The sequence below is a fragment of the Ambystoma mexicanum genome, chromosome 2q (genome assembly GCF_040938575.1).
Source record: "Ambystoma mexicanum isolate Mex_15411 chromosome 2q, UKY_AmexF1_1, whole genome shotgun sequence".
In the NCBI taxonomy this organism is placed as follows: domain Eukaryota; kingdom Metazoa; phylum Chordata; class Amphibia; order Caudata; family Ambystomatidae; genus Ambystoma; species Ambystoma mexicanum.
This window is the reverse complement of record NC_090924.1, coordinates 731170418-731195403: the sequence shown is the minus strand read 5'-3', so window position 1 is coordinate 731195403 and position 24986 is coordinate 731170418. Positions and strand designations below refer to the sequence as shown.

The 24986-nt window shown below is 45.3% G+C and overlaps 1 protein-coding gene across 6 annotated transcripts in view; it reads right to left on the bottom strand.

Moving 5' to 3' along the window:
- RBM33 (RNA binding motif protein 33) overlaps window positions 1-24986 on the bottom strand; it is a 1526085-nt gene that overhangs the window by 1443338 nt on the left and 57761 nt on the right. For all 6 annotated transcript variants that reach the window (XR_011303311.1, XR_011303310.1, XM_069647955.1 and 3 more), the window contains exon 2: window positions 4078-4156. Coding sequence is in view for 4 of the 6 variants with exons in the window: in XM_069647955.1 (XP_069504056.1) it covers window positions 4078-4156 (79 nt within the window). In the remaining 2 variants the exon portion in view is untranslated. The remainder of the gene's footprint in view (window positions 1-4077; window positions 4157-24986) is intronic.

The following is a 24986-nucleotide window of genomic DNA, read 5'->3' as shown; positions in this document are numbered from 1 at the left end:
AGCACCGCCTCTTGCGTGGCTATCTGAAGTGTTTGGCTGCTTTTTTTCAGAATGGCATTAAACACCATCTGGTCATCTAGGGGAGATGCTTAACTCAGAGGTGGCGTGGGGGGGTCCATACATATGGTATCAGGATCCGGATTATGGGTAGGAGACAGCCAAGGCGGGTTATCCACCGGCTAGTCACCGCCCCCCCAATCAGGGGCCCAATCCTGGGTCTGATCACTGGGAACCTCAAAGAGATCATCCTCGGGTAAATAAGGGTCAAGAGTAATCTCTTCTTGATCTGAAATTTCAAAGACCTCCTAATGAAGTGGGCAAGAGGTTTTTTGGAATTTGGCCACTGTAGGATAAGGGTCTTCTTCACTAGGCCTTTTACGAGTGAATCTCGGAGAAGTCCACAAATTTAGCCAGCCTGTCCATGCACCCTTCAAATTGTTCCCATGTCCATGGAGATGAACCAGAGGGGAAAGAAAGGGCTCCTCCTGGGGATTTTCTTGCCTAGAATGTCGAGATTTGTCAAGAAGAGTCCTAGATGAGGACTGGGGACGCCCAGAATTATCCTCCCTCCCTTCTGGGCATTTAGACGTGTCTTTCGACATGTCTTTAGACTTGTACCTTTGTTTACTGCCCACCAAAATGATTTTAGCGAGACTCTCACTGATGTTCGGCATCACCGGGAGGAGTTTAGGCTGTTTAGACGGTTGTGCTGCGGACTTCGACACAACCGGAGCTTTATGCACGCGCTCTTAGGAGGCGTCTCAACGGCCTTGTGACTTTTGATGCTGGACCCCTTGCTTGCACAATGCCCGGACGATACCGCGGTTGTGGAGAGGACTGCCGATTAGGCAAATCGGCAGGTGCCGTCGAGAAACTCTACATGCCCGTTGGCACCTTGGACCATTTCGACTGATCCGTCGAGGCAGTACCGGGGGTTGTGCGCTTGCCTCTATGGGTAGCGGATGCGTCCCTGTCGCTGCTGGGGTGTACATCTCCCATAGCAGAACTTCCGTCGTGCCTGGTGGGGCCAGGGACGGATGTCGTGGATCTAGAGCACGCCGATGAGAGGTCAATGTCAACCAGATTGGAGCCATGGGCATCACTTAGATCCTCATCACTTTCGGCGGGGGAGCTACCCTCGGCCTGCGACATAGTGTAGGCCGCCCACCGTTTACTCGACGCTCCTTGATCGTCTTAGGACGCAGGAGCTGACAGTTCCGACAGGACGCCTCGTCGTGATTGAGAGGGAGACACTTATTGCTCCGCAGGTGCTAGTCTTTCCAGTGGTATTTTCCCTTACAGGAAGGGCAAAATTTAAATGGTGTCCTGTCCATAGCTCAGGTGTGTTAAAGCGACGGCAAGACCAAAAGGGCAAAGAGAGGGGAGAGGGAAAGACATTCTTGAAAACAATAGAAACCCGCAGACCCCACTCTCCATACTGTATAGGCTGGCCAGAAGGCCCAGCCACGCGGACGACAGTCAACCGGTGCAGCAGCCTTCCAAGTCTGCTCTTTCGCTGTCTTCAGCGGTGGTTAGGAAGTAATCATCAAAGAGGGGACGAATAATATATTAATGACCGGAGGTCAGGAAATATAACAGTTTTGCAATAGGTAAGCGCTCCGCATAAGGCGACCAGCTAGCTGGGTGGAAAAAAACAATCTGAGGGACCTCAACGCGTGAGAAATTTTGGGTACACTAACGTCACATTAGGTATAGCGTTAAAGGCACGCCCATTCGATCCCCGAAAGACTAGGTGCAATACTCTGCGGTTACCACTAGATGTCGGACTAAATGTACAGCATGTGATTCTAAGCAGATTCACAAGCATCAGAAATGATGTTTCTCTTCAGCTCCTTGACACTTGCGCCCCTCCCTACTAGCTAGCAATAATCCCCTAAGCACACTTTACCCTTTTCAGTCCTTGGTTCTCCGCTCAAGAGAACATACTCCAAACGTCTCTGCCAAATGCATGGAAGCACACCAACACAAGAACCAGGTACTGCCAACCTGCACCCATTAACACTGCATATTTTGCATCCAACTCTCTTGCTATACACCACTAACATCCAGCCCCCCCTCTCTTACAGAGCCACTCAAGGCGAGGCAGACAATAACAGCACTATATAAGAACACAACATCATCTTCACTAAAGGTTCTTAACAATCGGCCCCAGCATTATTGTGCATACTTGCTTTTTAGGAATCTACTATCAGCAGGTTTTTCTCTAACCCCTTTGCCTAAGCTCAGGCCCAGCCTTAGAAATGTTCACCTTCCAACTACATGTTTCTATGCTGGGTTAATGTCACCATTTCACAGGCAAATTTTGGGAAATAGCACAAGGCTTGCTTTGTGACTTCTACGTCAGATCACTGAAGGCCGGTCTCTTACAGTGTCAGAGATCTAGATCTCTGCATTTTCCCTTCTCAAGTCTGGTAGCAGGCAATAAAGGGTCCTACTGTCTTCCGGTGCTTTCTCAAGTTCGCCATTTTACTCTGCTCCACGACCATATGGAGGCTCTGTGTTTTGTTTCTACTGCCCTCATTATCCACAATTTGCTCAGGTGTTTGCCATTTGGTGAGCCGAACTTACACAAAGGCAGGGAGCAATTTTGAAATCTGTGGAAGTCGTGGGCATGCAGCACTCTTCCCACCAGTGTGTCTCTTCTCCTCACTTTGCGTGGCTTTCGCTCCCGGTTACCAAGGTCTGATGATGGGTCCCCACCAGTGTCCACTGAGGTTGTCTTTGATGAGTTTATGCCGTATAATCTTTGCTGCAGGTGCTGAGTTCCCCTTGCCTTTGGGGGAACTGTTGGGTTGCTCACTTTCTTGCATGCACTGTTGGGCTTCCTCACAGATTGCCATTCTCCTCAAACAAGTATCTTCGCAGTGGTTTTCTCTCTGGGTTTTGGTCTCCCGCTTCACCTGTGCCCACCACACAAAGGGTAAACTCCCCCAGCAATCACCTCCCCGAAATATCCAGGAATGACCATGGGTAAAGGTCTTGTGTGTGGTCACTCCTTTAGTAAACAGGTGGTGATGTGGTGCCAGTGGTGAACAACTGCCGTGTTGTGTCTCTAGGAAATTTCATCTGTTGACTGCAAGTATATCGCACTGAGAAGCCCACCGCATCGCATCCCCCTGCTCCCCAGAGCCCCTCTAATCTCCAAAAGAGAGATAGCCAATATGACCGCCGCACATCAGTATGACCAAAGCACTAGGTATGGTGCACTACTGGTTTGGCGACAGTAATCAAATGCACGATCATAAGGAAAGAAATATATGAAAGCTGAATTATTTTTTTCAGTTCTGGGCTCTCTGGGGAATCAGGCGAATGACATACTTACTGAAGTAGATTTTGTTTAATACCATACCCCTGCCCTACCAGTTAAACATGTTAATCCTCTCCCTTAAAGAGAAGGCCAGTATAAAACAGGAATCCAGATGCTGAAATACCGGGACCTAGTGACTGTAGGGATACTAAACATAGGTAGGATCTTCAATAGATTTTAGAATTCCTAAAAGCGCTAAAACAGATGTTCAAGGCAAGTAATTTTCTTCTTATATGGTGATGTTCATCTATACAAAAACGGCTTTATATAAATGGATATATTTAATGAGCAGCAGTCCTAAATTGCTCTCTTTACCCTGCCAAGACCATGTGCAGTAGGGTAGTATGCAACATTGACAGACGAGAAGAAATACAGAAGCAGAAAATATACATGTGCTATTCTGCCAAGCTACAGAGCACTCTTCCTTGTGCTTCATAGAGCATATGACGACAGGGGCAACTCTCAAGCATCCATTGAGCAGGGGGTAAAAATTCAAGGTGCAAACTAATAGCCAGGCATAAAAGAAGTAACTCGCCCCATCAATGCTATTCATACACACAGCACACATTTCTTACTCGCCAAGAGTCAAATATACCTGGTCATTGACTAGTGGTGAGTGCACATTTTGCACCCTGCATTCAGCATGTCCATAGCAACAAATTCTGATAAACATTTTTACTTTTACAGTTTAAATTACACAACTAATGGAAACCAATGTACATGTTTGGTGTCAATATCAAAAAAACAACCTGTCCCAGTCGTCATCTGAAGTTCTTCTTCTGCGAGACCTTTCTGAACCAGGCTTGTCGAACTGATCAAAGCCATCATCTGCAAAGAAAAAGAATAACTTTAACCGTTCTTAAAGCCGGAGCATGTAAAACCGGTATAAATGTTGAATTTTCTTAGTTTCAGAAAATAGCGACATCACATAATATTCTGTTCATAACCTTTGTCAGAAAAACATTTAATGTACATATAAATTCAGACAGGGCTTAAAAGGCAAACTAAAGTTAATTTTATGATGCATGGAAATGATTTGCTCAACTGAAGATCTCATTTATTTCCCCTTTCTGTACATGGGATAAGGTCCTTGTGTAGTACATCGAGAATGATATGGCGACTGTCCTGTCAAAGGAGTCTAGTCGGTAATAGATGCCCTAAAGCCTAGCTTTATACACTGAAAAAAATGCCAGATGCCCCGTTGAGAACAGCAACATACCTATGAAATACTTTCATTTGGCTCCTTTCCGGAGACTTTTTACAATGAACCTTTCCCTACCCATTTTATTTTCTAAACAAAAAATGATGACCGCATCACTATCGTTATAAAGTATTGATATTAACCTTGATTAGCAACAAGTATCACTGGACTCCAATATGGGAATCTCATCTTTCAACACTGAAGTCTAGTGCTGGTACTTTGTAATACCATTCCCTCAATCAAATCCTCCTGTTCTATATACAAAACCAGAAGTTGGAACTAGTCACTGTGAAAGGTCGCCCTACAGAACCCATTTCTGAGGGGAATAACCTTATTTGTAATACATTTGCAAATCTGTTGCGTTTTTGAACATTCTCCATCTTCAGGCTCAAAGCTTTCCAAGAAAACCTCTGCTGAGAGCATTATCTAGTAATGGGCCATACATGTTGCAAAGTAAAGATTGGAGTGGTACTGGAGCGCCAATCCTATAACCACATAACAAACTAGGTTCTTTCAATCAGCATGCTTCTTTTCACCTTCCTGCTGCTACAACACCATCTTTACACCATAGGATATCGCAGTCCGTGTTGTGGGGTACTTTGAAGAATGCAGACTCCACTGTTTAGCTTTCCTGCTCCTCAATTCATCATGAAGAACAACCTGCTGGATTTTATTATCATTTTGAAATGAAAGTTATGGAGTGTAGCAGGGCAAAATATTTTAACTCGCCACTTACATTGGTAAGACATAGTGTGCTGTGTGCATATGGAGAACTGATGAGGCAAGTGCATTTTAATGAATGGATAGCAGCTTCAAACTTGAAATTCTTACCCCTCCAAGCAGAGGGATGACAGGTGGGAATGTCCTTTTGGCCTGTGACTGTTTGGGCAGTGAGACTGGTCTACCCCAGGGTCGCCCACTTCTGGAACCTGCACCCGTCACCTGACAATCAAGATTGATTGCACATAAGCAAGTTCAAGCAAGGTTTGAGACAGTGCTCTGCCTACCAACCTAACTAGGGACTGCAATACAGATAAGAGGTGTATCGGCCACTTTTACTCCCTATGAATAGGCGCATACCCCTCAAATAAAAATAGGGAGTAAAAATACTTCCAACAAAAAATTAGAAACTGGCACGTTGAAACATGTGTGCCCCCCCCCTCCCGAGTTCACCTATATAGCTCCGCAGATATGTTTGTACTAGTAGTGCACATAGTACCAGAGGAAGGAATTATCATTACTACCCGATTGGAAGTAGTAAACACGTTTCTTTTAATGTGCATGAAACAAAATTATTTTACAGAAACATTTCAATTTTTCCAGATAAAACGTATTTTAACTTTTATAAAATACTCCCACTGGGAACTGGACTTTTAATCCCTAAAAAATTATTCTACTCCCAACTTTAAAAAATAGGGAGCAAAATATTCCCATTTGCAAATCTTATCTGGACCACTGATTAGGGATGTCGAAATGGGTACCTGGGTGTTCATGTCACAAGCAGCCAATACTCTGAACTAAAGATTCTTGCCTCCCATAACCCTCAGCATCTAGCTTATGGTAATGAGGAGTCAATTCCCGCATATATGTAGCTCACAGGGTACTATGTATCCAAATGAGTGAAAATAAAGTGAAAGAAGGCAGGAGAGAGGGCAAGAGCAGAGAAGGGCCAATGTGACTAATTGAACTTGTCTGCAGGAGGTCAGTGGCAGGAGTTGTACATACTATGCATACTGAGATTATTAGGCATGTGTGTATGTGAGTAATTTTTTCTTTTTTACAGGTTCGGCTAGAACGAACCTGCAGTTATGGTTACGTTGGCTGCCGCAGAGCACTTTTTGGGTGGATAATAAAACTTTGACGCTGTTTGACTAATCGGCACCAAATGTTGCCAAAGATATAGACCTTACTCACCTATTTTGGAAAGGTGCGGTTTCATCAAAGGGTGTGTGTGAGGGGAGCAAAGTTATAGGGGGGTTTAGGGGGTCCCAGCATTTTCAAAATCTTTATCGACTTGAATTGGTGAAGGTTTTCTGTCGCACAAACCGCTAGACATATTTCCACCAAACTTGCATGAGGAGCCTGGTCCTAGAAGCATGCTTTTGCAAATTTGGGGTTCCATCCAGCTGATGCTTTTAAAACTGCCAAATTTGGGTTTTCAGTGCTGTCCACAGACCCACTTCCTGATACGCCATCCACGGACTAATCAGTGAGCCAGGCAACATTTGCCAACATCACGCAAAGGTGCTGATTGATCAATTGAGAAACACAAGGTATGCAGCATTTTTGAAAGGTTTGATTGACAGCACCCGTAGTCTACAAACAGTGCAGTGATACAATATTAAAAAAAATACTACATTTGTGTTGCACATGAAGCCACCTCTGGGGTGATTAGAATGAGTCAAAATATATGTAGCAAAGAGCAAAAAAGGGTGTTCTTTGTTGTACAGTGTTCGGAGGCTCGCAGAGATGTCCAGTACAATGGCATTCTGGGAACTTAATAAAAGATGCATTTGTTGTTGTACATCTCACACAAATTGGCGAAAGGTGAAGATGGGGAAAAATAGATGTGTGTAATAAAGGGCAAAACAAAAGTGTTATTCCTCAAATGTTCAGGGCTTACTTTTATGTCTGCGGACACCCACAGACCACAGCCTTAACAGAACACAAAACCTGTTTAACATACAAATAACTGTTCTTTAGATGACTTGGTAACTTGGAGATGTTGCTGTTATTCCCTCAAAGCACCACAAGTAGCAGTAATCACTATTTTATTCAAGAGCACTCACGTGAGAATGGTGCAGGGATATTGTCTGTCTTCTAAAGCAGGCCACCAATAGTTAAACCCAAAACAGAAGTTTTCAAAATGTGAATATTTGACTCAGTTTGTCGTCAATTTACTCGTAGAATGTTATGAATGTTGGCCTTTGTGCATGCTTTATTTCTGAGCTCAGACACAATAGGGCTGCTGACTTTTCATATGTGTCATACAAAAAGTGTTATGTTCTCAAAATACTCTTATTTTATGGAAACCAATTTGAATTCCTGTGTGTGTTCATGCTGTGGGTTTTGTCATCGGGGCCAGTGAAAAGCGTATGTTAATAGAAAGGAAAAAGTGGCCATGTTCATGTAATGTGTGCTATGAAAGAGCATTTTAAAAGTCGGCATGGGGCCAGGCAGAAGACAGGATTGAGCCTAATATTTGTGAATGATGCACTATCTCCTGCCTTTGTAAATTTTGAATCGCTAAGAGCAGTAGTGCTTGCTTTTCATGAACATTTGAAAAGTAAATCTGGGACATGGTATAGGCTAGGAGTGTTTTGTCAATTTTAAAAGTGTCTAAGCTCAGTGTTACCTGGCACTCATTAAGAGCACATGCATAAAGTTCTTAGATGGAGGGTTTAAGAGATAACACTCTATAATCAGGAAGAAATGCAGGCAGCCTTATTTAGATTACCCTTTTGGCCTCTCCGCGCATGAGAGCAAGACCTTCTGGCGAGTTACCTTCTCACAGCTACCCCCACTTGCGTACCTTTATTTATTTGGCTGCTTTTCGCCTCCCCTGCTCGCCATCTCCTACTCTCCTTGCTGCTCCACACCTGCATGCCACTGTTTTTCGGCTGCCTTCCCCCATCATGCTTACCATGCACTTCTCGCCCTCCTGTTCCTCCTCCCTCCACTCCCCCCCCTGCGGGCTTCAACCCCCATTGGTCCAGGACTAGATCACAGAACAAACTCCACCACAAAACACACCCTCACAGGGCAGACATGCACGAGCAGCTGGCAAAGGGCCCAGGGCAAAAGTCATTGGTTACATTTGCTACTGTTTTGTAACATTTATCACATAGCTGAAGTTAGGGGTTTGATGCTGAGTGTGTGTTTAGTTTACAACATCTGTATTGAAGTGTATTGAAGTGGGGTGTAGGGAGGGACGATGGCCACTGATCAGAACCTAAGCAAACATCTAGTCCATGGCCACTGATTGAAATTAGTACATATCTAGTGCAGAACGACTATGCTTAGTAATATGCTTAGCTTATTAATTATCCAAAAATTAAAGGATAGTTCCGGGACTTTTTTTTATTGTCTCTACGGTTCGGCCATGTGTTTTTAAGCATAACTCGGTAGATCGTAGAAAACTTTCCTATGGACCTTACCCGACTTTTCGTCCATTAACGCACTCGAAATCAGCCGCCATTTTCTGATAATCCTATCATTTCCCCCCATCGCCCTGGCTCACCTGCTTTTGCGGCACTAAATCAAATCCCCCCCGCCCCTGAAACAGACTTTATCAAAACATTCATATTCCCCGCCTCTATCCGTGACGTGAAACGCGCCCAGGCGTCTTCTACGCGACTCCACACAGAACCAGGAAATCAACACAGATGAGCTCACACAACACAGCGCGCCACAATTGGGAATATGAATCTGTACTTTTAAATTAAACCGCAAGATTGTAAATTTGGTAAAGTACATTTATTTGACATCAAATGTTTTGAGAATATTCAGCAATTTGCATTTTTATTTGCTCTCGATCCAAAATAGTTCGTCTTGAGGCAAGCGATGTTCGTGTGCAGTACACAGGGTGTTGGTTTACGATAAAATAAGCTCTTCGGTCGCACTGATAATCGCATGGCTGTTCCAACAACGAGGCACTAGGCCACCACAACGGTCTGTATGTTGCATCTAGCCGTTAGTACCGCGTAAGGGCATACTTGTACTTGGCGATCGTCCCATAAAATGGTCAGGGTGGTAACGTTGTTCACGCGGAGAAGCAGCTGGCGGTTAAAAAAGCCATCCGCCGGTGTCTGGTACTCGTGACACATACAATAATGAAGGATGTACCCGTTTTAAAAACATAAAAAATGAAATTAGTCTCACCATCAGATCTTTATTAAAATTATTCATTTTATATATTAGGTCGGGAAATTATTTCATAGCTAGGACAGTGCAACTGGGTATTATACGTCAAGGGGGGGCTGTAGGATACGGAGACAGTCCCCCAGTGCAGGGGTTGACAGGGAGGCAGTGCAGGTGGAGAGTGGAAGGGCCCAGGACCGAGGTCGCAGACAGTGGACCAGTTGTAGCAGGGGAGAGGGAAAGCAGAAGCAAAGAGGAAGGTTTTGAGGTGCTTCCGTAAAAGGAGATGGTTCTCCTCAAGATAGTGCGCGGTACAAAACAATATGCCACATAGAACAAACAAGTACAACTTAACCCATCTTTAAAGCTACTGTATAGTAATTAAATTGCGGTATAAACTCATCTAAAGAGTTACTTACATTATATTTGCATTTTCCATTGTGTCTGTGCGTAGGGCAGCCCCGAAATACCACTCCTTCTATGCCGACGTTATTTCTTCTAATGAACGAACATTAAATGGCTTTCGTTTCTGAAATTCTATTCATTATCGTTTTACGTTATTGCCCCACACCCCCAAAAAGAAGTCTTTCGGGATGGTCCCGGCCTGTCAAGGTCAAATAACAATAGAACCTAGTCGTGGGCCATTCCGGCACCCGAGCAAAAAATCAAAGCAGCTGAACGAGCACACATTCCTAGTTAGCTACATTCAGAGTAAGGCCATCTCACAGGACTTGAAATTTACACTCCATCTTTGCATGTTGTCTGCGTGCATTTGCAGCCCCAGAGAACCATAAATACGGAGACATTCTATATTTTTTGAAAAATGATTTATATTACTGTTTGGTTTAATTTAATGCGCAAATGAACAAGGTTGGATAGACACATTGCATGTACATTGATCAATCACTTTTATTTACACAATACATAGTTACACATATTCAATGGGCCTGCAACATGAGGAGACTCCAGAGCAAAGTCACAGGTGACACCCGGGTGGTTCGCACAACTGCACGGTGAAGGGAGGGGCAACGGTGGAGAGACACATTGCATGTACACTGAGCAATCACTTTTATTTACACATTACATAGATACACATATTCAATGGGCCTGCGACATGAGGAGACTCGAGAGAACAGACAATCAAATTACAATCATTTAAACCGTGATGTGTATTTCTCAATGAGCTCTTCTTTAGGTGGACATGGAACAGAGGCAATGTTGGGTGGCAATGCAGTTGTCCCCTGCACAGGTTCGTTCACAACTCCATGTATGTGCCTATCTAGGACATCAACAATAAGTCTCTCAATAAACTCATATTGCATATCCTCAAACACTGGTTTGATCACCCATTGTTTACTTCTTTTAGTGAAGGCCTTATTGTAGCGAAGCGTCCCTAAAGTTCCGGTCGTCCTACTTTGTTGACGGCCAACATTATGGTTATGTGCCAAGACCGCTAGAAGAGTCCGATTTATCATGCCCTCCATGCCAAAATGCAATCGTTTTGGCCTGTACTTTAGGCACATATTGTGGAACACCTCCAAATCTCCTGTGTGGCAGAATTCCGTGAGTCCCCTCAAATCTCTTGTTATAGTTTTATCAAATACAATCTTTTCAATGGCTTTGTGAGTGGGTGATGAAGGAATCAACCACTTCTTCTGCCGTGCCTCCTCTGTGGACAAATGGCCATGTTCACAATTGTGGAAATGTTGGTTTGTGGTCCAGTGGTGAAAGTTGATACAGTGTAGCATTACTGACCGCCATTTTTCCAGTAGAATTTCCAACGACCCTCCACATGTTTTTGAGCTCCACCAAAGATGGTTGCTGATTGACTTGGACCACTGTGAAATACCTTGCATATCTTTTTTTTTTACCTGCAGCCGACATTTTTTTATTGATTGCTTTTGCAAGATGCCAAACGTCAAATTGGTGATTTATATTTTTGTACTCTTCTCTCATTGTCTTGGCAATTGAAACGTGTCTGTCCGTGGCTATCAGGTCGATCACCATTCCCCGCGATTGTAGTTCTTGCAATGATGCTACAAAGCCAACTTTCTCCATGGCCACTGAGGATGTACTTTGTGACACCTGCACGACCACCAAACTCACAATTTTCTTACTTTCCATGTCCTGAAAGTGGTAGGTGCAGTACTTGGCTGAAAATCCTGGGCTGTCGCACTGTCCATCACCGGCTAGCCTGAACCGTTTGCCCGCGAATGTACTATCAATAGACATTTTTTCCATTCTCCAAGCTTCGCTAATGGCTGGAAATAGATAATCGGTTTGGTATTTGTAGAACTGAGTTTTCGCAATGAAATGGATTCCCACAAACTGAAAGAAAGACTCTAACTTTTTAAAACTTGAACCACTAAAAAGTGCAGCCGCTGCACAAAGTAGATTGCCTGCTGGCAGTTGCCCCAGCATGGGTTGTGCAGACCATGAGAAAGGATATTTTGTACAGGTGGCATGTATTTTAAGGTTAGTGCCTCGAATTGCACGAGTCACATTAATCAATGGCTCCCCACATACTTCCCCCACCAACCGAATGCCCAGATTTCATCCGAATAATAATATCAAACAACTATCGAATACAATGAATTTGGCCTCTTTCCTTATACTGTCACTCTGCATCCCAGCTGGTTCGGCCTGTAACGTTGAGGACATGTCACTCACATGAAAGGTAGAAACTCTGATATCGTCTTCCGCTATGTTCAGTGATATTGATGGTGTTTCATTGTCATCCACTTCATTCTCTTCCATTGCAACATCTGTTCCTTCTCCGGCGATGGGTGAATAAAACAATTTCTTCAACTTTCTCGCGGTCTTAGTTTTTGCGGGTGTGGATTCTGTGAATTGATCTCCGACTGCATCCAAACTACCAGGAGGACATTCACTATCAATGGCTGGTGGTGGTATAGCTCCGTTGTCAATCGCTTCATATTCTTCCCATTGGCACGATGCATCTCCAGTCTCAATAATATCGAAAACACAAAATGTACTTGGGGACCAATACCCACGTACATCTCAATAGCAAAACACAAATGAACGCTTTGTGTAGAACATTCAAACGACAATTATTCACGCATTGTTGATCTAGTTAGATGGAACTGTCAAGATCCATACCTCGGGCTCCTCATAGACTTCCATTGATGATATTATTGAAGATGATGCTTCAGTAACTCCCTGTAACACAGTAATTGCATTAGTATGGTTTTCTATTTTGTTAAAAAGAACATAAACTTTGTGCAGGCATCAACGGCTCATCTAAATAGACCTGCACAAATGATCAGTTGTCTAAAATAAATAATGGATATGTAAATATGATTCGATTTGCTCGATCGTTGGAAGTGTCACCACCCACAGATCTGCATCAACTACTAGGGGTGATGTTCTTGTAGAAGAAGCTCCGTCATCTCCCTGAAACATAGTACTTGCGTTAATAAAGAAGGAAGTATAGCGGATGTAATCACGTCATATGATTTCGCTTGATCGAACTGTCAGTATCCATACCTCGAAATGCATAAGAACATCAAGGGACGATGTAACTGCGGTGCACACTTCTGCAAGCTGTTGCGCCGACCCGTAACTGCATGCTCCCCCTTCTTCTTGGATTAATGCTCCATCGACTCCCTGAAACATAGGACTTTCATTAGTAATGAACACAATATTGAAAAAAGAAGACACATAGGAGGGCGACGACAGAAGGACATATCAATGGCTAAAAACGAAAGAAACATTGTGTGTAACAATCACGCTACAAGAATGCAAGATCTGATGATCTCCATCGATGGAACTGTCCGGAAACGTACCTCGAGCATCTGAGTGACATCAAAGGTTGTCGTCAATACGTTGGACTCCTCAGCATCTCCCTGAAAGACAGTACTTGCATTATTTTGGATAACAATAATTATAACTGAAAACAAAGACTAGAGGACGAGTATAAGGGTGTACCATTAGGTAAAATAATTACACGATAAATTAAAACTATTGATTTACATGCCTAAAACAAGTCAGTGGCAGAATAGCCAAGTAAGATTACCCGATAGGCGCTTGAAGTGGCTGATGACTGCAATAACGACACGGATGGAGAATCTTCCGCCTTCATATTGAGTGGATACATAAATGGGGAAATTATTGTTAGCTAATGCTACACACTACCGCAAGGCCGAGAGATAAATACGTAAACTTGACTCACCAGTGAAGGGATGTGGACGAATAGAGTGGGAATAGCGTTTGAGAGCAATTTTCGCCTCGCTCGCGGTGTGTTCTTCTTTATTAGCAATGATGTGGAGTACATGTCTGAGCTAAAGTGCCTACTGCAGATGCAGTATCGATCACCCCTCTTGTCCGCAAAGACTTCTAGGACTCTACTTTCAAGCTCAGACGGTGGATATCCGCAATATCGGACCCATTCTCTTATCTGATCTATTGTCTTAGGGAAAACATGCATTATAGTACCTTCAGATTTATTATGGGTCTTCGAAGGGCAACTGCCAATGGAACAGGCAGGCATTGTGGAAAGTTCTGAAAAGTAAAGATCAACAATTCTCTATGAATACCAATGTAAACTCAGAACATGTGACTAGTTCCTTGCATGTACTGTCTTGAACGAAAAGAAATTGGACGCAAAATGATTATGGTACATGGCCTTACCTTGACGAACAAACAGTTAGATGCAGGGATCAGAGTAGTTTCTTGTCGTAGAACAGGGAGCAGTTCACAGGTTGCAAACTGACGAGTTTCCTCGAAGTGGTCACAGAAGTTCACAGACGAAGAGCAGATAACCAGCACCTTCACGGGTTGACTAGCAAAGCGCAAAGAAGTTCTCATTAGAAATATGAAGTGGGTTATAAAGAATTCGAAACAGGGGTGTGTTTGTGAATGAATGACGTGTATATGTCGTGGCATTATGCTGTTTGCAGGGGGCCGTCCAGCGTGAAGGGGGATGCTTGGCAGGAGACACGGGGTCTGGAGGTAGACATGGGAACAACAACCTATGCTCTATAGACCACTTTGAAGTGTACATGGTCTTTGGCACCTCTTGGCCTTTATCGCTCCCTGACAGCTCCACTTGCCAGCACAAGTACCCCGGTGCAAACTGCCTTTGATAGGGCGGGGGGTAGATTGGGGCGGTGGTCGTGCAGACAAGACACAGGAACACTCGTGAATGGAGACACACTTATGTGGATTGCAGGGGGGCGTCCAGCGTGAGGGGGATGCTTGGCAGGAGACACGGGGTCTGGAGGTAGACATGGGAACAACAACCCATGCTCTATAGACCACTTTGAAGTGTACATGGTCTTTGGCACCTCTTGGCCTTTATCGCTCCCTGACTGCTCCACTTGGCAGCGCAAGTACCCCGGTGCGAACTGCCTTTGATAGGGCTGGGGGGGTGTGTGGATTAGGGCGCTGGTCGTGCAGACAAGACTCGTTTGCCGCAGGGCCTCACCAAGGAGAGGCCATCTAACTGCATGTAAGAGGCAGGCTGAAGGATCTAGTACATGGAAGGCAGAGGGGTGAGTTTATAAATACCTCAGCCTCCCAGGAGAATATATGGGTGCAGTTCACCCTGGAGACCCTGGATGCCTAGGCAGTTAGTCAGCAGCAGGCTGGCCTGTGGTGGCAAGGCGGCACGGGCCAGAGGGGGTCATCTCTGTACCTGGTGCCCAAAAGGATGATTTATTATGATCAACCATATTGATTATTTACCTTTAACCATGTTTTGTATCAATAAAATCCAACGGCCTTCCTTTTATTGCCAACGCTTGAACAAAGTGGTGTGGTAAGTATTTTTGGGGGAGGAGGCAAGGCCGGGAGGCTTGATGCCAACCCGCAAAACAACATATGTATGTCTGCTGCATATGGGTTCAACGGTTATGTGGATTGAAGGTGGGCGGCCAACGTGAGGGAGGATGCTGGCCGGAGACATGTGGTGTGACAAGACAAGGCACAGGAAGACTATTCAATGGAGACACACTAGATTCATTTAAAATATCAAAACAACCATTGTTAAAATATATGTTGGGTTTTATTTTAGATCTTAATTTCAATTGAACATAAATAATAAACATTACACATTGTAAAGTTCCGGTTGCAGCACATCCAGGGAAAATCCGCGGTATTGTCCACTGTCGCTGGGGAAATGTTGTCTAATGGCAAGTACCGCACAGGCAGGTATTACTCTCCGAACGCGGTGTCCGAGCCTCCCGTGAAGCCACCAAGTGAAGCAACGATAGGCCACCAGCCTGTACCACCTGTGAAAATGAAAGATGCAAACTGTATTAAAATGACAAAAAACTTTATCACTGTCGATTCAGGTAAAAAATGTCATTCTGCTTTGAAAAAAATTCTATCTAGAAAATGCACAATATGGAACCAATTTACATGCACTCGAATGATATGTAGATGTAATTTTATATGTGGGAGACGACCATGACATAGTAGTGGCATCACTGACATCAAAACCAGAGTATACTTACTCGTTACTCGGATTACGTGGACGAACAGTGCCGCGAAGTTCGTGCATAAGCACCATCATCATCCTCAACACGGTCCGTGAGAGGCAGGCTTCCCTGAACTCTGGCAGCTCGGTGATGCATTGCGGACTTGGCTCGCCTTCCGAAATGTAGGCCAAGCACCCAGAATTTTCACGGCAGCAGCAGTTCTCCTCCTCAGTTGGCATTAGCTCGCACCGATTGCACGTGCACCAGGTGGAGACGCCGTCCATGCGACATGGTCCAGGCTCTTCATCCGTTGACTGGTCCTCCCAACTGCCGTCCGAATCCTCATCATTTTCACGTGCTTGCCTTTCCAGTAGTTCATCTTCGGTGTACTCGGGCTCGTACATATACGGCATTATTGTAGCCATTGTGTGGTAAAGAAAGTAAAATAATTTACAGAGATGGTACAGGTGTTCACAAGGCCTAGAAGCGGCGAAGGTAGCTGACCAGAGCACAGAAACGAGTCACAGAATACTCAAAGTAACACAGAGAGTAATGGAATCGAAAATCTGCTGCTGTGTGTTGTGAAACGGTGTGTTTATACTTATTGAGGAAAGAGGTGTCCTGCCATTTCCATGGCGACACTTCATTAGCTGAGGCGCAGCGATTGTTGACACGAAACGTGCTTTGGGGTAGGGAAATGGGCGGTACGCGTCTGCTGATGTCAGGCTCAGGGGCGGGGGATTTGATTTAGTGCCGCAAAAGCAGGTGAGCCAGGGCGATGGGGGGAAATGATAGGATTATCAGAAAATGGCGGCTGATTTCGAGTGCGTTAATGGACGAAAAGTCGGGTAAGGTCCATAGGAAAGTTTTCTACGATCTACCAAGTTATGCTTAAAAACACATGGCCGAACCGTAGAGACAAAAAAAAAAGTCCCGGAACTATCCTTTAATGTTTTGCACTTAGAATGTTTTATGAAGGTTGCCAATGTAGACATTAGGTTGCAACACTATTGCCCCTTAGAATATGATTGGTCTGTAATTCAAGCCACGTGACTAAGAGAGACACTTCAGTGACTGACCTCTATCAGTCGTTTCCCTCATTCCCCTGTGTTTGATCTTAACTGCATTACTAGCATAGCCCTTGTTTTTAACTTGGGTGATCTCCCAAGTATAGCTAGAAGAGTTCAAGAAAGTAGTATTTACCTTTCTTCTGGGTGACGTCTTAGTATGTAGCCAGCTGTGCATTAAACCTGGATGAATGTTACAATTTTAGCCATATATCCAAACTAGGTGAATGGTAATGGGTAGCCTCCTTATTGACTGTAGGTGTCTCTTAAAGGGTCGACAACGTTTCAGCTGTATTGAATCTAGGTGAATGTAGACATTGCATAAAATCCAGGTGAAGGATTCAGTTAACTCCTGTTCTCCAGCATGGGTCTGGCATGGATACACATGCTCCAATATTTCCTGTATTCAGGGTAGGAATCATCAGTAAAAATAAAACCATTTTGGAAGAAAACCATTTTGCTTTAGCTTGAAAGCTGCATTTCTCCTCTAAAGCAATCACTGTGCTCTGGGTCATACTGCCCACATCCAAAGGCAGTTGTCTCCCTAAGCTCCACAGCTGGTGGCTATCTTCAGATTTGGTAAGCAATTGACCTTTTACAATTGACCTTTTTTCCTAATTGACCCAATTATAGTGATCCTAATTGACCTTCTGCACAATTGACCTTTATATTTTAGTTATTTCTATATGTATTGGGTTGGTTTTGGATTATAAATAATGTAAGGGGACTGGGTGGGGGGTTGCAGGGGTTTTTGGATTGGGTGGGTGGTAGCGGGCGTTTCCCCCCGCATATATGTCCTAATTGACCTTTTAAATTAGGTCAATTCTCCCGAGGTCAATTGTGAAAAGGTCAATTAGTATACATCCCGTAAAGTGGCAGCATGAACCAAGAAGAGTCAGGGGCGAGGGTTTTCATGTGAATCCATGCTAGAAAACAGTACTTACAAGTAACTTCCTCCTACTCCAGCATGGGGTCTGGCATGGATTCACATGCTCATGAATAAAGATTTCCTTTAAACACCCTATCACTGGCCAAATGGTTTCCATATCGGGCAAAATCACCTGTGAAACTGAATATGTTGTCTATGTGCTCACTTGTGCCTGTGACAAGTGGTACATAGGCAGCACCAAATGTAAATTAAAGACATGCATTCAACAGCATGTACGGGCGATAATCAACACTGATGTCAACTATCCGATGTCCAAGCATTTTGCAGACCACCATGAGAAAAATTTGGGGAGTTTTGGGATCCATAAAATCGAGACAGGACCCAGAGAAGGGGACAAAGAAAAAATTCAGTGACAAAAAGAGACTCGTATTTTGGACTTCAAAAGCAAATTTCCAAATGTACATAATATCGACGAAGAACTCTTTGCATTTTTAGGACAATGATTTAAAAATTAGTTCTTTTCTTTTCTCCTTTCCCTTCTAGGTCTCAGTAAGTACATGCAGTAAGATAAAATGTTCCACTTTGTGTTGGTACATGTTCAGTTTGTAAACATTGCAACATGCTCACTTATTAGAAACGTGTTTGTGTCGGACAGCATTTTAATTTCTTTGTTCTTAATTCTAATTATTAGGTGATTGTTTTTCTTTTTGGTTTTTATACATGTGGGATATTTGACTAACATGTGGTGTAGAGAATTCTTGGGAGTCGCTGGAATGCAAGGATCCAAAAGCTATGCAGTGCAAGAAATTAGAAAGGGTGCAGTGCAGCATAGAATTGCATTAATAGTGTCTGTTCAGGTTAAATGCATTATGCATATGATACTATATGCTTGTATGAAACATATGATTGTTTTTGGAATTGGTGCCATTGCACTATGCACTTTATTGTGACTGATGCACTTATGATGCGATTGCACTTTGCACTGAACAGTATCCAACTCGGTAGGTTAAAAGTACTAGGCAACTGACAATATATGCCTATAAGGAACAGGCATATAACCATAACCTATGTTATAGGTGGGGTACCAAAATGTCTTTTTACCATAGACTGCATAGGAAAGGGAAAAAAAAAAAAGCCCAAACCGCTGGATGGATTTTCACCAAATTTGCAGCAGGGGCAGCGGCTTGGTCCCGAAAGTGCGCTTTTGTAAATTTGGTGAAAATCCGTCCAGTAGTTTTTTTTTTAAAACGACCAAAAAGTAGGTCACAAAAAATTAGATCTCTATATCCGCTCCGCGGACACACTTCTCTGTTCACTCCGCGGACAGGACACCTATTGGCTAATCGGCTTGCGTCATTTCCGCGGACACGCAACGTGTTAGCCGATTGGCTGGAATGAAGCCTGAGGTGCATTGTTTTGATGCGCCCGCCATCTTGGATCCGCAGAAAAACAACTTTGGGGAGTGTGTTAGTGTGTAAGAGTGCTTGAGGAGGGTGGGGGATTAAGAGATCGGTCAAATGCTATATTTGTTTAGGTGGTAGGCGCCCCTGATGTGTCCGTCATGTCCGCGGACATAAAAAATGCAGTAGCCCATATAGCCAGTTAAAATGTTTGATTCTATGGGTGTGATATGCTCCGGTGGTTGTGGTCAGGGCCTAGAGTCTTGGGTGCATGGCCGAAGACTCCAGTCCCTGGCCACAACCACCGCAGCATATCACACCCATAGAATCAAACATCTATCAAATATTTGCAAATCTACAGGTTGTGTACTGTTAGATTTGTATAATTTGTATGCGTTTGGCTACGTCATGTAATTGTAGAGTTTGGTAACAAGCACTGTAGTATAACATATCCATGGAAGTAAACATTTTGTATTGTGGTGTATGGTTAGATGTTTGTTTCAATGGTTGTGTTATGAAGCAGTATTTGTGAGTTGTATTATAATATACTTAGTTTGATTTTTTGTGATTGGATATATTTTTTTCATGACTTGGGTAACTGGAGCAGATATTCTTTGTCAATTTCTGTGATAAAAGAAAAGATCATGTCAGTGTAGGTAGTTTATAAAGACGCATTACATTGCTTAATAGACATTTCTGCTTTATTTCGACCCTCATATTTACTAGTTTACAAACCAGTGTACTGTGCAATTTGCTCAGTTTCTGTGTTTGTTTCTTAAATCATTGGGTCTGTGGGAAGAAAAATCCACGTTGGATTAAAAAAAAACATTTTTGTTATGGTACGGTACATTTCTTCATTTATTTTCAGTGCTTGTTGTTTCTGGCTAATGTTCTATCTGTTGGCTTTTGCAGATTGTTAGATGCCGGTTGTCGAATTGTAACTGGTTATAGTTAGTTTTTTATTTATATTGAAGTTGCTCATCTATCGGTTTGGTTGTTGCAAAATCTTGGGGCAGGATACCTGTTAGAATACTCCAACTGTTTATAGTTTTCCAATTGAAGTTTTATTAATGTTTATGCACAGATTAGTTATCAAATTCTGGTTTTAAGAATATTAAATAAGCATTTATTAGATTTGCTGCTAATCTCTGCTTTAGAGTAATGGTACTATCAATACATTCGAACCATCCACAATTCTTTTTCATATATGCAGTGTAGTGACCTGCATTGGTTGTGGCTCCTGTGTTCGATTATACCCATTGTTGTGAAGGTTTTCTTACTAAGTGATACTTGACCATGTGTGAATCCAGTCATCTTGCAGTTGTTTTTGGTACCATCGTCATTGTAACGTAGAAGCATTACGTATTTACTATATGTTTGTATTTGTATTGCAGGTAGTACATAATCTGCCATGGTTTTCATTTTGTACAAGTTGCTGAAATGGAATGGATTCACAGTTAGGTATAGATACATACACGAAGAGATTATTAGGGATTTGCTCCTGTGCCACATTGTTCCAGAGTGCATGTTTGTTTCCACATGTATGAAAGATTTCATTTATAGGTATGTTTTTGTTTTCTAGTACTTTAGTAAGTACATTAGAAATTCTTGTGGATCTTCTTGTGAGTTTATAGTGAATTTCACCATTCCAGCACAGTAGTCCATGTCTTATTCCATGAACACTGTATGTGTTGTCAGGATTGTTGCTTGCATTTCTATGACGGACTAACATTTGCAAACACAATTGGTCTGTATTGTGTAGGTAAATGTTGGAATAGAATATTTATTGCTACATTTGCGTAGCAATTTACACAAGTTATATTTGAAAATTTGAATGGACCAGATAGTTCTGTGTCCAAGTCATTTCTTTGGAGTGTGTGTTGCTTCTTTGAAGAAGTACCAGAGTTATTTTGAGTAGTAGATTCTTCTTTGGTTGTAGTAACTGATGAAGTATTAGCTTCTTTTACTCTTTGGAGGATTTGCAGTGAGATCCCGTTGCAGTTCTGTTTGAAGTAGTTTTCTTTTACAACTTTTTTTTGTGGAACAGGATAGGTTTTTAGATGGGGTTATACAGTGAATGTAGTCTATTGTATTCTAAAATGCAAGGAATATCAGCGTTTACTTTACTTGCATCAAATTTGATTAGAAATAGACCGCCAAGTGTACGTAAGCGTGATAGTGCTACGTAGCTCATGCCTTCTTTAAAGACTGTGTTCCCAATATCTATTAATGCTTTATCTAAGGTAAGACCTTGTGATTTGTGAATGGTGACTGCGTATGCTAGAGTTACAGAAAATTGCTCTCTGCGTACATACATGTCTTTGAAAACAAGGAATCGAGCTGGTGAGCGTCCTATCTTTTTTACTTCTGATAGTTTGTCAAAGAGAATATTGACAAACTGAATGTTGTCACGTGGGTATGTTTGAAAGCCAACAACTGCACCAAGTGCTCAATTAACTAGTCCTTGCTCCACGTCAAGGTTACGCTTAAGCATTACTCTACAGTCTACAGATAATTTTAATATTTTCTCCAAACCAGCTGTGTTGGAAATAGAGTTTTCTAAGGTATTAAGAGGGTAATTCATAGAATTTCGCAGAAAAGTGTCGCAAGCGGCTGGCGCAGAGTGTCCGCGTGCGATTGACTGCGCCAGGCACGTGCGCTAAAACCGATTTCCGCGCACAGCGTATTCATGGATTTTAGGCTCCCAAACCAGCCGTGGCGCAGAGAATCGCAGCGACCCTGCAGCAGCGCCAGTTACGCCCCCAAGAACGCCCTCGCGCAAGGAAAAGCCATCAAAATCGCTAAATCATCGCAAAGGGCTGCGCTAACCCTGGACCAGTTCACCGGGCTGGCAAACAGCAAACGCCAAGCGGGGAACGTGTATTTCAGGGGTGCGCGGGAAGTTCCACACGCGATTGGCCCAGTGCGAGCAAGGTATGTGTATTTCAGGGGTGCGCGGGAAGTTCCACACGCGATCGGGCCTGGGGGAGCGGGCTACGTGTATTACAGGGGTTCGCGTGAACTTTCTCACGCGATCGGGCCTGGGGGAGCGGGCTACGTGTATTTCAGGGGTTCGCGTGAAGATTCTCACACGATCGGGCCTGGGGGAGCGGGCTACGTATATTTCAGGGGTTCGCGTGAAGTTTCTCACGCGATCGGGCCGGGGGGAGCGGGCTACGTGTATTACAGGGGTTCGCGTGAACTTTCTCACGCGATCGGGCTACGTGTATTTCAGGGGTTCGCGTGAAGTTTCTCACACGATCGGGCCTGGGGGAGCGGGCTACGTGTATTACAGGGGTTCGCGTGAACTTTCTCACGCGATCGGGCCGGGGGAGCGGGCTACGTGTATTTCAGGGGTTCGCGTGAAGTCTCTCACGTGATTGGCCCCGTGCAAGCAGGGTACGTGTATTCCAGGGGTGCGCGGGAAGTTCCACACGCGATAGGCCCCGTGCAAGCAGGGTACGTGTATTCCAGGGGTGCGCGGGAAGTTCCACACGCGATTTCAGCAGGGTATGTGTATTCCAGGGGTTCTGGGGAGTACTACACGTGAATTGGCCGTGTGGGTCCTCCCAGGTGTATGCTCCACAACCTCCACGGACCCTGCAGGCAGCCCACACCACGGGGGACTACCCTGCACCCCTGCTCATGTCCCGCAGGCAGCCCATCCACCATGGGCATGCCCCCCAGCCAACCCACATGTCACCTTGCACTACTGATCAACAATGCATGTCTCCCACCACCCCCACCCCCCAGCAGTGCAGGGGCACCCTCCACCAGGCCCCCACTCATGTCTCCCACCACACCACCCCCAAGCAGTGCAGGGGCACCCTCCACCAGGCCCCCACTCATGTCTCCCACCACACCACCCCCAAGCAGTGCAGGGGCACCCTCCACCAGGCCCCCACTCATGTCTCCCACCACCCCCACCCCCCAGCCACCAGGGGCAGCCTCTACCAGGCCCCCACCCATGTCCCCCTGCACCACCCCCCCCAGCAGTGCATGGGCACCCTCCACCAGGCCCCCACTCATGTCTCCCACCACCCCCACCCCCCAGCCACAGGGGCACCCTCCACCAGGCCCCCACTCATGTCTCCCACCACCCCCACCCCCCAGCCACCAGGGGCACCCTCCACCAGGCCCTCACTCATGTCTCCCACCACCCCCACCCCCCAGCCACCAGGGGCATCCTCCACCAGGCCCCCACTAATGTCTCCCACCACCCCCACCCCCCAGCCACCATGGGCAGCCCCCACCAGGCCCCCACTCATGTCCCCCTGCACCCCCACCCCCCAGCAGTGCAGGGGCACCCTCCACCAGGCCCCCACTCATGTCTCCCACCACCCCACCCCCCAGCAGTGCAGGGGCACCCTCCACCAGGCCCCCACACATGTCTCCCACCACCCCACCCCCAAGCAGTGCAGGGGCACCCTCCACCAGGCCCCCACACATGTCTCCCACCACCCCACCCCCAAGCAGTGCAGGGGCACCCTCCACCAGGCCCCCAATCATGTCTCCCACCACCCCCACCCCCCAGCCACCAGGGGCACCATCCACCAGGCCCCCACTCATGTCTCCCACCACCCCCACCCCCCAGCCACCAGCCACCAGGGGCACCCTCCACCAGGCCCCCACTCATGTCTCCCACCACCCCCACCCCCCAGCCACCAGGGGCATCCTCCACCAGGCCCCACTAATGTCTCCCACCACCCCCACCCCCCAGCCCCCAGCCACCATGGGCAGCCCCCACCAGGCCCCCACTCATGTCCCCCTGCACCCCCACCCCCCAGCAGTGCAGGGGCACCCTCCACCAGGCCCCCACACATGTCCCCCACCACCCCACCCCCCAGCAGTGCAGGGCCACCCTCCACCAGGCCCCCACTCATGTCTCCCACCACCCCCACCCCCCAGCCACCAGGGGCACCCTCCACCAGGCCCCCACTCATGTCTCCCACCACCCCCACCCCCCAGCCACCAGGGGCATCCTCCACCAGGCCCCCACACATGCCCCCACCACCCCACCCCCCAGCAGTGCAGGGGCACCCTCCACCAGGCCCCCACTCATGTCTCCAACCACCCCCCACCGCCCTGCCACCATGGGCAGCCCCCACCAGGTCCTCACAATCCCCAATCATGTGCGTAATGGTCAGCCTCCACAGCCAAAAAGCCCTACCAAGTAACCCATTCACCCACATGGAAATGGAAATCACATGTTACACCCCCAATGTTCATGAAGCTAATGAAGCCATGTCCGTCACACACAATGGTTGCAATTGAATGGGAAAACACAACATGACATGCATGAAACCAATGAGATGATACCACACAGTGAAGTATGCAAACAAAATTGTATTGAAAAAAAATAAGAATGCTAAAGAAAGAAAACTAACTACAATGTGAATGAGAAAAAAGGTAAGCTGCATGTCCGTATGAAAAAATGAAACTTGAAATCCAAATAGAAAAAAATTTTGTCCAAAGTCAAATGTAAAAAAATCTCCATGCAATAAATAACTATGTACAAAAATAACAAGGGTCCATGAGCCCAACTGAACAAAGGAAACCTACTAAAAAATCTACCTAAAAATCAACTATATACAAAAAGTGGAGCAGTGTCCGTCGACTCCAAATCATAATACGAAAGAAAGGAAACCTAAAACTAAAGAACTATATACAAAGGCGGCGGGCAAGTCCAGCGGCTCACTCTGTGGTGTCCCGGGCCAGGGCATCATCGAACTCCTGTTCGATGTCCCGGAGGCGGTCCAGTTCCATGGCCCCGAGGGTCCGCAGGGACGACGCTGTGTCCT